The following is a 15877-nucleotide window of genomic DNA, read 5'->3' as shown; positions in this document are numbered from 1 at the left end:
GAGGGGAATGTGTAATATGTCATGTATGGATGAGTTTATCTAGTGCCCCTATTGGTGGACATTTAGGTCGTTTCCAAAATAATAGTTACAAACACTACTGCAGTGATTATCACTCTTTTTTTCTTTTCTTTTTTTAATTGAAAGAGGATTATTACTCTTGTGCAGAAGATGTTTCATCTACATGGGAGATTTTGTAAGATAGCTTCTTGTTGATGTAATTGGTGGACCAAAGTATATATACATTTACAATTTTGTTAGCTGTTCCTAAATTGCCTTCTGTAGAGGTTGTATGAGTACCAGCTTCCCCATACCCATACCAGTACAGTATTATCAGGACTTCTTGATCTTTGCCAGTCTGAGACATGAAACATAGTATCACAATGCAGTCTCTTTTTTTTTGGCTGTGTTGGGTCTTCATTGCTGCGCACGGGCTTTCTCTAGTTGCAGCGAGCGGGGGCTACTCTTCGTTGTGGTGCGTGGGCTTCTCACTGCGGTGGCTTCTCATGTTGTGGAGCACGGGCTCTAGGAGCACGGGCTCAGTAGTTGCGGCACGTGGGCCCTAGAGCACGCGGGCTTCAGTAGTTGTGGCGCGCGGGCTCAGTAGTTGTGGCTCGCGGGCTCTAGAGTACAGGCTCAGTAGTTGCGGTGCATGGGCTTAGTTGCTCCGTGGCATGTGGGATCTTCCCAGAGGGATCGAACCCATGTCCCCCGCATTGGCAGGTGGATTCTTAACCACTGCTCCACCAGGGAAGTCCCACAATGCAGTCTTAATTTACACTTTTCTCCTGTGTAGTTGAGACCCATTTGTATTTCCTCTTCTGTCTGTTTAGATCTTATGGTCATTTTTCTTTTACGATAGTCTTTTTCTTAGTGGTTTGTAGGCACCCTTTATGTATTAGGGGAGGTGGTCCTTTGTGATAGGAAATGCAGATAGTTTTCCAGTTTATTTTTTCCCTCACATAACGGTGTGTTTCTGATTTTGCTTGTGGTGATTTTCAGTAATTTACTGAAAACAATTCCCTGTTTGGGGACATTTAGGTTGCCTTTTAAGTCTTTTTCTGAGATTCCTAGATAATATTATATAGATATATAGGTTGTATATGTAATAGAGTAAGCTTATATTCTATTTTTTCTATTTTTCTCTAAGTATTATAAAAACAATCATATAATTATGAATTCTTTATAAACTATAATTTTCAAGAGTATTCTGTTTTATTACTTTACTATTTTTTGTCACTGTTTCTGTTATTGGACTCTTGAGTTTTTGGTTTTGTTTTGCTATTATCCTGTTCTGTCTCTTTTATGATAAGGGTTCAAGAAGTGGTAGCTGTGAGAAATTTCATAGCATTGTGTAGAGAGCATGGATTTGGAGTTTGAATTTTGACTTTAGTGTTTTAGTGACTCTGCCTTTGAGAAAGCCATTTAGCCTCTGAATCTCAGTTTAAAAACATCTGTAAACATCTGTAAAATGGGAGTAGTAATTCATATATTTCAGTAGTTTTAATGATTAAAGTGAATTATGTAAATGTCTAGTATAATGCTTAGGAGATTATAGCCACTCAGTAAATGGTAGTTTTCTCTAAGGGACCAGAAGGTTATTCATTGAGAATATGTATGGGAATTATTCTTCCCTAACAACCTTTTTCATTCACATTCTAGAAACATAGCTGTGTGGGAAGAGAAAGCATTTTTCTTAACAGTTCTTCTAGTGACTTGCCTCTTTTCCAAAGGAAAGTTAGGTTATGCTTATGGTAACATTTTGCTTATTCATTGTGATTCAGAGATACTTCCTCTTAAAAGAATAAATTAACTCCACAGAGTGAACACTTAATGATTTACTGTAATTCAAGTCATTAGCTTGAAAGATCCCAGGGGCCAGAGTTCTAGAGCATAGACTTGTGTCAGGTTCTGAGGTTTGAAAGCAGTGCCTTTAGAATAGGCTGGAAGTGGTTAGAACCTAGTGGCTGGCCTTATTAGGTTGAAGTTCTCTAACTTCATGAACAGGCCACCAAATACTACACATGGTATTATTAATTGGTACTGTTTGGCTATAACAAACTAAATCAAGCTAGCTTAATTAAAAAGAGGACTTCATCATAAGGAAATAGGGTGCCTCATAAATTCTAAAACAGAATGGTAAACCAAGCCTGGATAAGACACTAGGTCTGGAAAATTCATCTGTATCTCATAGTTATATTGTGTCTGCTTCATTTTCCTCCCTGGAAGCTGGCTTCCTTTGCTGCTCTGTTTCACATGGTAGGTGAAAGATATTGATCCTACAGTTCCCAAAGGTAAATACAGGTTACAGGAGATTTATTCTTTCCCAGTTCCAACTTCAAACTTCTAGGAAATGACTTATGGCCCATTTAGAGTTAGTAGCCGTCCCCAGCCCAGTTGTCTGTGGCCCAAAGGCGGTATGTTCCAAATTGTACAAATGGCTGTGAGCCCACTGCTGGTCCTGCAGTGCGAGGGGTGAGGAACAGTCCTCGGTAAAAGGAGACCAGGTAGACAACCTAGTAAATATTCAGTTTAGTCATTAACATTATTTTTAGAAATCACTTAGAACTATTGAAAAATGCAAAAAAGTGTAAAGAACAAAGTTGAAAGTATCCACAGTCCTAACCATCCTACCATCCAGTGATGTATTCCTTCATCTTTTTTTCTATACCTATTTTTTGTATGGTTTATATCATATTACTGTATTTTTATATTTTTAAGTTAACATTATGTAAACTTTCTTGCAATGTTAAAATTATAGATCTCATTTTTAATTACTATAATATTTTGGCTTATAAGTTTATGATAATATTTAAATCGTTTTCCTATTGCTGGGTATTTCAGTTGTGATAAACATCTTTCTAAGTAAAACTTTTATTTATTTAAGATTAGTGTCTTTAGAGATAGGGAGCCAGAAAAATGCTGGGTTAACGAGTTAGGAACATAAAAAAAAAGACCTGCTATTTACTGCTAAATTGCTTTTAAGAAAGGTTGTTCAAATTTGTACTCTTTCCTTCCAGCAATGTATGAGAATGCCTAGTTCACTGCAGCCTTGCCGATGTAGAATAGCATCTTTAAAAAAAACAAAACAAAGAGAAATCAACTAATTTTATAGGCAAATAATGAAAGTCTTGCAACTGTAATTTCTTGTCTTATCTTGGTCTTTTGCTTTCAGGAACTGTGGGTAGAAAGAGTTTATGTGTTTGTTAAACATTTTCTATTGATTATGGCTTTGCTGGAACTGCCCACATTTGAGACTCCTTGGTTGATAGAGATAGCAAGAGAGTCCCAGAAATAGGGACTCAGATTCACCCTGGGGCAAATTGCTTAGGTTATAAAAACTTCACATAGACTAAACAGTTTGGATCAGATGATAACTGGTTTCTGGCATCACTGCAGTTATAGGGAAGTTGTTAATGAAGATGGAGAGGTCATCTTGATGGCTGTACAGCAGGGAGAGGAGGGTTAGTATATTGATGTGGTCACTACTTTTTAGGGTCTGATCCTTAATTTTTCAGTCCAGGTACTGGGATTTCTTTCTCAGAAACGACCAGTTTCTGTGGGAATGTGAGAACTGACTTTGATTAACCAAATTTCAAGCTGGTATGTATACCAAATGTCAGTTTGTTAATTTATTATGGAAGAGAGACATTTTCATTAACCAGAAGACTCCAGCCCACCATCATACCTTTTTCTAAGATGAAGGAATCTGGAAGGCTGAAGTAATAATCAGAAAGTGGAAGTTTTAAGGGGTGATTGAACTAGTCTTTGGAAAGACCTGATAAGCTACTAGTGCCTGCAGCAGAGGACATTTCTGTGGTGATCAGATGATGTGTCTGTTAACTTTCACTTCCAGACCATGGTGTTGAAGACACTGCTTGATTCTGGGTCTTTGGATTTTTCTTTTCTGGATTTGTTGCAAACTATCCCTTTCCATTAACATATTTGTTCAGGCAGAGTGCAATGTCTTGATTAGGCCACAGCTTCCTTAGTGAAAGTTACATTCCTGTCATGCTTCTCTGTTCACCTTGATTAGACTTGGATATTCTAATCAAATTTTGTCTGCTTGTTTTGCTCTGTTATTTTCATATTCTGGAAGAACCTTACTTTACCCGTGTTTAGATTACTGCCATTGAGGTATAAGTTTAGGAGTTAAAAATGACTTATGGAAATGAAGACAGTCTTGGGATTCTATGTTGAAATGGTTAGGAAGAAAACTATTTGACTAAACAACATAACTGTAGTGGTTAGAGCATGGATTTTGGAGTCAGAAAGGTCCAGGCTCCACTTTGAACAGCTCTATGATTTTGGGAAGATTATTTAACCTGTCAAAGTTTCACTTTCCTTATTTCTAAAATAATTTAATAGCTTCTACCTCAGAAGGTTCTTGTGAAGATTAAAGGAGATAATACATGTAAAGTGATTAGCATAGGTCTGGCACATAATAGGTGTAAAATAATTTTTTCAAAAAATTACACTGGGAAAGGAAGAGATATGTTTAGCCTGAGGTAGAGGTGGAGGTATCTCATAACTTATTAATTAGTACCTTGTTTGCCTCTGAAGCCAAAGGCTTAGTTGGCTAGTCATTCTAACAAGGTAAAATTCTGTTAAACGGACACCAGGTGTCAGTATTTACCTTTTTTTTTTTTTTTGAGGTAGAAATAAAAGTGTTTTGTCACCACTGAGTTCAGTCAGGTGAAGTATTTATTTCTGTTGTATTTTAGTCCTTTTGACAGTTTTGTTCAGCCCTCATTTTTCATAATGACTACATTCCCAATCATTGTACAGCTTTATTCTTCCGTTTGACTGAAGGCTCATCTAGGCTATTCCTGTTTTTAGTATATTTCATCATTTACCTGAGTGGTATAGAGGTGCCTAACTTGTTTAGGTTATTTATATCCTGTTAGGAGACCCTGAAAATTTCAGCCAGTAGCTTTACATCTATTGGAAGAAGCCTCACAGCCCAGGCACTTCCTCAGAAGTACCCCTAAGGCAGCAGTAGCTACTTTTTCCACACTCTGCTGTGCACCTACATTTAATGAGTTAACATTTGCACCAACTCTACTATTAATCAAAGAAAATAATTTTTTTCTTAGCCAGTCCCTATTTGTTATGTTTCTTAAAAGATATCTTTGTGGCCACATATTAAAACCATAGTGGCAGATTTTTAGCAAAAGGAATCTTTATAACCCTTTCTTTTGGATAGCCTATGTTATGGCTTGGTTGTGCAAGAGAGACTTCTTTCCACTGAGAACTGAACTTTTCTCTATATCTCTTCCTTCCACAACAAAAGCTTCATAATTGCTTTTCTGAAATCATAATTCATTTGACTCACCAATTAATATTTATATGTCTTGCATTTTACACAGTACATCATATATATTATCTTGTTTAATTCTCACAATAACACTCTGTGAGGCAATTGTTAATACTATTTTAAGATGAGGAAGCAGATTCAGGTGTGACTTACCCAAGATTACAAAGTTAACAGGTGGTTCACCCATGATTTAAATTCCAGTGTTCTGACTCCACAGGATATGTTCTTTTAAACTCACTGACTTATGTAAAATGTTTTATTCTTATTACTAATTGCTGAGTGATAATGTTGAACAATTAAATTTTTTTTTAAAAGGAAGAGAAACCAGTTTATCTGTGCCTATATATTTAGGATGTTACATATTTCTTTGCAGTCTTCCCAAGGGCTGTTTGTCCAAGAAACTTCTGAAGAAGGAAATTCTGTACCTGCCTCACAGAGGTAAAATTATATGTCATTATGGGTCTGAATTCTCCTCTGATAGTACCAGAATAAAAGAGATGAGCCACATGAGTGACACTGTATAGGAACAGCTTGCCCAGGGACCTTTTGGCTCTTTTATACACACAGCCTAGGAGAAATCATTATCTCCCAGTTCTCAAATATGCATCTTATAGAAGTCTAGAATATTAGGGTGGAAGAGATCTTAGAGGTTTACTTGTCTAATCCAACCATCTTGGCACAAATTCCATCTGTACTATTCCTGAAAAGTGGTTACATCCTGCTACTCTTTTAACTAACTATACTAGCTTCCTATGCCAATAAGAAGGCTCTAGACTGATTTCTTCATGGTCCTTCTAGTACTTTCTCCCCTTTCTCCCTTTGTTCCCTCTGCTTATGCTTATTTTATCTGCATATCTAAACCATACACATCTTTTAAGTCTGCTCTTAAGGTTTACATTCTCTTTGAAGCTTTTATATTTTTCAGGCCACACAGAACCTGTATCACCCTCGCTCCCTGTCCTATGCCACTTTTAATCTGATTTTGTCTCATCTTTCCTTAAATGGTTGTATTTGTATTACCTCCTCAGTTACTCTTGATGGTTTGATTGATGGGGTTACCTTCTTAAATCTTCTCACTTTAATAATATGTAGAGGTTGATTGGTTACAAACTACACTTATTAACTAGATCAGGCTTCCAATTACTTTTCCCTTTTATTGGTAGTTGACCTTTGAGGATTACTCAAGGGCTTAATTTTGTGTTAACTGACCTTCATCTCCCAAACAGAAGTTGAGACCCAATTGCCATTTGTCATTTTGTAATTTAGTTGGTGTTCTTAGGCTTTTGGTTAAGTTGATAGTACTAGGCATTTCTTCCTGAGCTAAAGAATATGGCTTTGGTTTGATTCTCCTGCTGTTAAGACAGTTTTGGAAGTGGTTTTAACCAGAGTAGGCCTTCTGCTTCCTGCAGGCCACTCTGCTTTGTTGTGGTGAGCCTTCTGCAGAGCAGATGTAGGTTTTAATAAATGATTATACGCTTTGTCACCAGGAGAGAGTTGGAATTGCAGGCAATGCGGTTTGACTTCAAATTGATTAGCCCATTTTATAAATGTCAGCAAATTGTTTTGTGACGGACCCTTTGAATAGAGCTCTAATGTTACGTGCCGAATAAACTGTCTCTGGTTTAGGTTTATAACAAATGCTCTGAGGTGTTTTATTTAGAGGGAGAAATCACTTGTGGTTTCCTATCAGGATTTAGTTGTTTATCATGTATCAGTGGTGGTTATTCTCTCTTCTTCGTGGTTCTTGGTTGATGTGAGGATTTGTGATTTTAAGTGTTCTCTTGCATACTTGATCAAACTAATCGTAAAGCTCTGTGAAGCATGACGGGGCTAGCTCAGATACTCAGATCTCTCAGCCATGTGTTCCTATGTCAGGAAGAGATTGCACTCCATGAACAGGCAGGGTAAACCAGAAGGTTGCATGAGGGGAGCCATTCATAATTATGTTTTTCTCAGAAGAGATATTCAACTTGGTTGGGCAGATTTTTGTTGTAGGGCAGTTTGGAATTGTATCTTATTTTTGTTGCTTGGAGAGCCATATCTTGAGATAAAGAGGAAATTTAACTGCAAGGTGAGGGGAAAGCTATTGTGTTGTCAGAAGAATCTTCATATCTTCTCTTATGAGTTTACAAATCTCTAGCTTTCAGAAGGCTGAGATGGAAGCTATGAAACACTTTTGACATCCTTATATTAGAGTGGATTTTTTTGTCTGATAGTCCTTACCCTTCAACCTTCCTTTGTGAAGACTTCAAAAGGGGGTTCTTTTCATTCAGTGATTTCACTGGAACCAAAGTTGTAAGCATATTTATTTTCCCTGTTTTTGGCTTGGAGTTTTCACTACTGATTCCTTGCTTCCCTGTTGTGCTTTTGTGGTATTGGACAGCAGGTATCAGATTACCTGTGGCTTTGTGAATGACTAACCATTGCTTTTGGCCCCATGTTCTGATTTATTTTACTGGGAATTCACTGGGGGTTTGGTTCTCTTTTCAGCATTGCTGCTTTGAACAGTAAGAGAAGCTCAGTCCTTATGCCAGAGAGTTCTGCAGAGGAAATCACTGTGTGTCCTGGTAAGTACCCCACTGTGATTTTACTAGTTTCTGATCCCTAGCTATCTACCTTTTTGTGCCTTTTAATTTTTCTGACTTTTCCAACCCACTCTCAGGAGGTTTATGAGTGATTGATTTGTGTGTATGTCTCTCCACACACATACATATATATACACACACACACACACACATTTTTGATGGACATTGGCTCTGCTTCTCACCTTTTCTCTTCTTAGAGATAGTTTAGTTTGAAATTAACATGGCTCTTTTGTTTGCTTGTTTGCTTACTAGCCTCATCAGAGATGGCAGCAAAGCATTAGGAATAGCATTTAACTCTACATTGAGAGCCAAGAGGACTTTATGTTTTGGTTTATGAGTTCTCAAAGTGGGTTGTCCTCAAATCTGCCTGTCATTAAGCAGTTTTTTTCCCTGAGGCTTTTACTAGTTAGTTTTACATTGCCATTCATGGTGTCTATTGCATAGGGAGTCCAGAAATTGAATTTTGTGCACAGTTCTGTCACTGACTTATTTTTAATCTCAGAACAGATACTTAACCTGGTTAAGTATCATACTTTGCTTTTTGTTAACAGTGATGATGAGAAGACACATGTATCAATACTTTGTTTAAGGTACGAGAGAGATGTTCATTGAAAGTTGCACATGAATAGGTTTTGATACACAAAATAATTTAAAATGAACTAAAATATCCGTTATCTAAGAGAACTCTTGAGTTGAATCATTGTATAATATGAAGAATTATTTTGTGATTATGAACCACTACTTTCTAAGGAATTTGTTTTAGCCTCTATATATATATTTGGCTTTTCTTAAAAGTGGGGCCTAATATATTATCAGTAACCTTATTCATGTGAGATTAAGGAACTTCCTCTTAATGTTTAAACTCTTTGGGCAGCAAGTGTTGGACAAATGTTACCGTAAGTCATATCTAGTTTTCCCTTAGGTTGCGTATAACCTGTCGGGGTCAGAGAGACTCGTAGTTTTCTTGTTTTGGTTTCTTTCAAGTTTTTTTTTTCCACAGAGACTCATTTAGTTTACACATTAGTCTAGGAAAGTCCTGTAACTATTTTTAAACAATTGGCAGCATATTATAAAGGTCTTTCTGTACTTACTTTTAAAGTTTAACTATGCTGTTTTTATTGAAAGTGGTTTCTTAATTCATTTGAAATTTATTTGGATTGCTGCCTAATGATACCCACTAAGAGACCCCTCTACCAATTGCTATGATTTTGGCAGGAGCTGTCAGGAATGCTGTGTTATTTTTGGGAAAAGATAGCATTACTCCCTCTCCATCTGGGACTGCTGACTTATGCCATCCTGCTGGGAAGTCACCCAGTAAGTTTAGGATGATGGCATGTGACATCACCCTGGGATCTTGCAGGAGGAACCTGCAAATACAGTTGAAATCCCTAATGAGAGAAAAGTTAATGAAAAGCAAGCCCTTCATCACTGCGGTTAGATAGCTTTTGTGATCGTGACTTGCTGTCATTAGCCTGCTAATTAAGTCCAACTCTTTGCTGATATAAACCACTTCTAAATGAGATCACAAAAGGTTTCCCTAACATTACTGTTCCTTTTGCTAAGAAAGTGTAACTACTTCTCCATGGAGTCAGACTCCTCAGTCTCTTTAATTTAGTGGCTTAAAGACTTAAACATAAGACATGACACCATAAAACTCCTAGAAGAGATCATAGGCGAAACATTCTCTGACATAAATTGTACCAATGCTTTATTAGGTCAGTCTCCCAAGGCAATAGAAATAAAAACAAAACTAAACAAATGGGACCTAATCAAACTTACAAGCTCTTGCACAGCAAAGGAAACCATAAACAAAACAAAAAAACAGCCAACGGAATGGGAGAAAATATTTGCAAACAATACAACCAACAAGGACTTAATTTCCAAAATATGCAAACAACTCATACAACTCAACAACAAGAAAACAAACCCAATCGAAAAATGGGCAGAAGACCTAAATAGACATTTCTCCAAAGAAGAAATACAGATGGCCAATAGGCACATGAAAAGATGCTCAACATTGCTAATTATTAGAGAAATGCAAATCAAAACTACAATGAGGTACCACCTCACACTGGTCAGAATGGCCATCATTAAAAAGTCTACAAATAACAAATGCTGGAGAGGGTGCGGAGAAAAGGGAACCCTCCTACACTGTTGCTGGTAATGTAAGTTGGTGCAGTCACGATGGAAAACAGTTATGGAGTTTCCTCAAAAAACTAAAAATTAGAATTACCATATGATCCAGCAATCCCACTCTTAAGCGTATATCTAGACAAAACTATAATTCAAAAAGATGCGTGCACTCCTGTGTTTATAGCAACACTATTCATAGTAGCCAAGACATGGAAGCAACCTAAATGTCCATCAACAGATGACAGGAGAAAGAAGATGTGGTACATATGTACAATGGAATACTACTCAGCCACAAAAAAGAACGAAATAATGCCATCTGCAGCAACATGGATGGAACTAGAGATTATCATACTAAGTGAAGTAAGAAAGAGAAAGATAAATACTATATGATATCATTTATATGTGGAATCTAAAATATGACACAAATGAAGCTACCTACGAAACAGAAACAGACTCACGGACATAGAGAACAGACCTGTGGTTGCCAAGGGGGAAGGGGGTGGGGGAGGGATTGAGCAGGAGGTTTGGGTTAGCAGATGCAAACTATTATATATAGAATGGATAAACAACAGGGTCCTATTGTATGGCACATGGAACTAAATTCAATATCCTGTGATAAACCATAATGGAAAAGAATGTAAAAAAGAATGTATATGTATGTATAACTGAATCACTTTGCTGTACAGCAGAAATTAACAAAACATTGTAAATCAAGTATACTTCAATAAAAAATAAAATATATAATTTAGAAGCTGTGTATAAAAATTTGTCCTAAATGGGTGAAACACAGATTGAGTATAGTAGTCCATCTTACCTATTTTGTTTTGTCTCATATTTCTGGCAGTTCCAGGGGTCTGTTATTCAAAATTATAACATCATATTAGTGAAGAAGCAGGATTACAGCCTTATGCCCATGTTGTGCGTGATGCTAGCATTATTTACTTCTATGAAACTAATGTCCTCTTAATTTGTCTCTATAGTTGAACATTTCAGCCAGAGAAAGCTTAATTAAAGACTTTTTATTGTTACAGTAGTACAAGCAGTGAGCAACTCTTATTTTCTAACAGACTAAATGTCTTTTTTGGTTATATCTCTGAGGGAAGCTTGACAAAGAAGATTTTGAGGTTTATGCACTATAAGTCTTTTTCCAACAAGGTGGTAAAATCTGTGTGTGCATCCAGTTTTCAAAATATTATGATGTATTAAAATACAGTTGACACTAGAAATGTATATAATGATTCTTTGATGATTGAGAAGATACCTCAGTACCTTTCAGGTATACTATTTGCCCAGCATTGGCCACTCATTGTATTTGTGAAGCACAGAAATATAATACCAGTTAGATGTATAGTGTGTATAGTGTAGATAACAGAGAACTTACTGGATTGTGTTCTCAGATAAATATCTAGATTTATTGTCATTTTTTGAAATATTGTTAGTGTTCTTTTGTTATATCAAGTGATAGATGTCTAGACCAGAAGTCGGCAAACTTTTTCTATAAAAAACTAGATAATAAATATTTTAGGCTTTGTGGGCCATACAATCTGTTGAAACTACTCAGCTCTGCTATTTTAACTCAAAAGTAACCATAGACAGTATAAAGAAGAATGAATGTGGCTGTGTTCCAATAAAACTTTATTTTCAAAAACAGGCAACTGGCTCTATTTGGACCATGAGCTATAGTTTGCTGACCCCTGAATGAGACCATGAGAGACCTCATCTTACATCTCCATATTGCTAGTAGCCTGTACAGTACCTGGAACTTCTTCCATAAATATTTGTTGCATTAATGTTGAATGAATAAATGCTGCTTAAAGAATAATTAAAGAAAGGCATATCTTTGTTGAGAATGTATTTTTATTTCTGCTCCCAATTTTTGTCTTCTCTAATCATCCCTTTAACCTCAGAATTAGCATCAGCAGTGTTTTGTTTTCTGTCAAAATAAATATACTTTATGCTGGAAAGAAGCCAAATGCTGGAAAGAAGCCAAATGGATTAACTGATGAATGGATAAACAAATTATAATATATCCATACAATGGAGTACTACTCAGCAGTAAAAAAGAATGAACTACTGATATATGTAACAACATGGATGCTTCTCAGACACATTATGCTAAATGAAAGAAGTCAGACACGAAAGATGACACACTGTGTTATTTCATTTATATGACATTCTAGAAAAGGCAAAACTCTAGGAACATAAAGTAGGTTGGTCATTGCAGAGAGCCAAGTAGGAGGAGGATTGACTGCAGAGGGGTACACGAGAACTTTTGGGGTTGTTAGAAATATTTTATATCTTGATTATGGTGGTGGTGATGTGATATAAATGATACCATGTATACATTGTAAACAGTTGTCGAAACTCACCATACTTTATACTGAAAATTGGTGAATTCTGTTGTATGTAAATTATGCCTCAGTAAAGCTTTAAGAAGAAACAAACTTGATCTGTATTGCCACTGCAGAATTATCATACCCTAAGCTTAAGGAAACAGGTGTTTGTTTTCTTTAACTATGAAAATACAAAATGAAAATTAATGAAGTTTTAATTTTTTAAATTACAGAGACACAGCTAAGTTCCCCTGAAACTTTTGACCTTGAAAAAGAAGACTTTCCAGGTAGCAGAGAGACCATGGATGAAGTAAGAATAATGGCAGATAAGGAGATGAATATTACTTATAATTTTTCTCAGTGTTTTCTTTCTACTGGTAGTCCTCTCTCTGATGCAATATTAACCTTGGATGAAAAGATTTAGGTGACAGAGGGTTAGGCTTTTATCTCAGATTCTTAAAAATGAGTTCAGCACTATTTCTAAATATAACAGTAGTTACCAATTCTTCAGTATTTTAATATGTTTTATTATTTCTGGTACAGATGGGGAAATGGAGGTTTAGGATGTTTGCTCAATTTGCTCAAATTCAAACTGCTAATAATGGTAGAACCAGAATTTGAACACAGATTTGTCTCCAAAGTCCTGGAGTATTTTCCATTATATACTGAAAAGTAACAGAGATGAACAGTCTTGGAAAAAGTCACTACATTTATATTACGACCTAACTTTCAGCCCTAATTTTGAGACGTGATCAGAAATGCAAAATCAGGATAGCAGCGTGATAAAATAGGCAAATTTCTATTTGCACTATTACCTTTCCTAACTTCACATATCTGACATTAACCATAAAGCTGATTGACACAAGTTCATACTTCTGATTAAGATTCAGTGTATATTTTTTCATATTGAGTCTGACAAAACAACTTAAATACCAAGAACTCTTTTTAAAAATTCAAAATCTTTAAAATTTGTTGTTGTGAAAAGCAGCCTGAGAATTAAACTAGTTTTTCTGTGAAAATAAATTTTTTGGTTACATATGTTTATACTATTTTATCCTGAGCAATTTAAAAAAGCTTCATTCTGTTATTCCTTTTTATACTCTAGGGTTTTTTTGAAAACAGTTTTTACAGTGGAAGTTAGATCCCCTTCCTAGTTTCTGCACTGCAGGTAACTGGGTAGAAATTCTGCTTTCATGAATCATGCACACTGTTTGGTTCCCTGGAACCTGATCTGTCACAGCTGACAGACCAAGATTCCCTGATGCCAGTGGTGTTAGGAAAGATGAGGACGCTCCCTGCATCAGAGCTACTGAGGATAGATCCTGCTAGATAATGTCAAAATGGCCTCTGGTTCTTTTCCTAGGGAGGGACCAGAACCTTCTAAATGGGGATAGGGGAACAGAGTGTTATTAACATAGTTATCCTAACATGCATAGGAAGTCCTGCAAGCCCTTAGTTAATTGAGGCTGATTTCTTACCCATCCGTGACTGCAAAGGAAACTATTCTTTGTTTGGGGCAAAGAGCATGAACCCTATTTAGAAGTTATATATGTCTGCAGCACTACACATCAAATGGATGGAATTGTATGGTCTTTTTCACATTGAATGTCCTCTTTTTGGTGTTGCTGTTTGCTGATATCTGTGGATACTCTAAATAGTCTTAGAAGTTTCCATTAAAAGAAGTTAGATACTGTAGTTTTTGAGTCATTGCACAATCACTAGTTACAAGTCACTTATTAGAAAGATAGAATCTGGGCATTTTATGTGTGCACAGTGATAGTATCATAATGGGTATGGACTCTTGCCCTTGGAATCTGTGTATCGGGTCATCTGCCCTAAAATTTCTTGTTTATTGGAAGGTGGTATGGTGTAGTGCAAGGAGCTTGAGCATTGGAATTAGAAGACATGGCTTTGAATCCCAACCCCGGCACCTTGGGCAGGTTAGTTAATTGTTTTATTCATTTATTTGGCAGATATTATAGTGTGTCAGTCATTGTTTTAGAGTCTTGACATATAAGGTAAATAAGAAAAAAACAATCTCTGCCCTCAGAGGGACACATAAACAGATAATTATAATGTGATCTGACAAATGTAATGTTAGAGAGATGCCTAGGGTATTAGGGGAACATAGGAGAGGAATGCTTCTTCATTTATAAAATGGAGACAAAAATAGCCTATTTTATTGGGTTGCTCTGAAGATTAAATTAGATAAAGAATATAAAACACATAGCAGGAGTTGGCACAAGTAGAAATATGCATGTGGAACTGCTTTGTAATGTATTGTGGCTGTTCAGTGATATTAGCTTACTAATGACAGAGAACTGCTTGACAGTATTTGAGGTATTTGGAATATCTTTGCCGGAACGGTAGTCCCTCTTGATTTGATTTTCTGCAATGGTCAGATTCCTTTGGAAATAATATTTTTGAAATAGCTTGCCTGAGAGTTTCCCTTAGTTGGTGTCTCAGATATTCTGTACTCAGAAGGGTTAATAGACTTTATTCAGACTCAAATACATTTGACCCTTGAACAACGAGGGGGTAAGGGATGGCGACTGTTCATGCAGTTGAAAATCCATGTATAACTTATAGTGGGCCCTTGGTATCTGTATTTTCCCCCTATCTGTGGTTCCACATCCAAGAATTCAGCCAACCGCAGATCATTTAGTACTGTAGTATTTACTGTTGAAAAACATTTGTATATAAGTGGACCTGTGCAACTGTAGTCAGTTTAGTCAGTTGGTTTTTAAGTTAACGGTGTTAAGTAAACTGTCTATGGTAAGAGGGGAAGATCTAAACAGTTTTCTAAGCTACAAATAAACCTGGTGGGGAATGGGTGGGGGAGTTGGTGACGATAGGACATCCTCTCATTTTCATTGGGTCCATTTCTTGAGATGAGGTTTCTTTTCAGGCCAGAAAGTAAAGGCCAGCCTTTAAGAGATCATGATTTGGTGTCCAAGTACTTCTTTTGAGAAATATATGTATAGTATTTTAAAAGAAGTAGAAGCAGCTCTGCAGAGACCCAGTCCCTAACTACATAGTCCTCATAAGAGCTTCTTTGCTTGTATTTTTTCCTCTTGAGGCTTCTCCATTGTAGCTAATATTTAAATAGACCTTTTTAATGGTGCTGGGAAAAAACTTAGGTTAATATAAAAATGTTCAGAAACCTTCTGGGTTGCCTATGAATGTGATTGGAAGTGGGCTTGTATTCACAATAAAACAAAAATAGATTGATTCCTTCCTCTTGAATACTACATTAATAGTTGGAGGTACCTTCTCTGCATTTTATAGAGCTGGTAATGAATACAAAAGGGTGTAGTACTGGGTGTGAGCACCAGTGACATTCATGTCATACAACATTTCTGTGCTTAGTGAACTTCAGAATGCCAAGTAACTGCTTAACTGCCACTAACTTTCAGTAACTCAAGACTACTTGCAAATTATAGGGTATATTGATTTTTCTCCCCTCTGCTCAGATGGCTTTGCATTCACAAGACAACTTTTTCTTGTAAAAT

At 36.4% G+C, this 15877-nt stretch overlaps 1 protein-coding gene across 1 annotated transcript in view; it reads left to right on the top strand.

The window, feature by feature from the left end:
* UIMC1 (ubiquitin interaction motif containing 1) overlaps positions 1-15877 on the top strand; it is a 142737-nt gene that overhangs the window by 80685 nt on the left and 46175 nt on the right. The window contains exons 7-10 of the mRNA XM_061188509.1: positions 5688-5752; positions 7805-7881; positions 12599-12675; positions 14225-14305. Of these exons, the coding sequence (XP_061044492.1) occupies positions 5688-5752; positions 7805-7881; positions 12599-12675; positions 14225-14305 (300 nt within the window). The remainder of the gene's footprint in view (positions 1-5687; positions 5753-7804; positions 7882-12598; positions 12676-14224; positions 14306-15877) is intronic.

The sequence above is a fragment of the Eubalaena glacialis genome, chromosome 4 (genome assembly GCF_028564815.1).
Source record: "Eubalaena glacialis isolate mEubGla1 chromosome 4, mEubGla1.1.hap2.+ XY, whole genome shotgun sequence".
In the NCBI taxonomy this organism is placed as follows: Eukaryota; Metazoa; Chordata; class Mammalia; order Artiodactyla; family Balaenidae; genus Eubalaena; species Eubalaena glacialis.
This window is presented reverse-complemented; position numbering and strand designations above follow the sequence as displayed.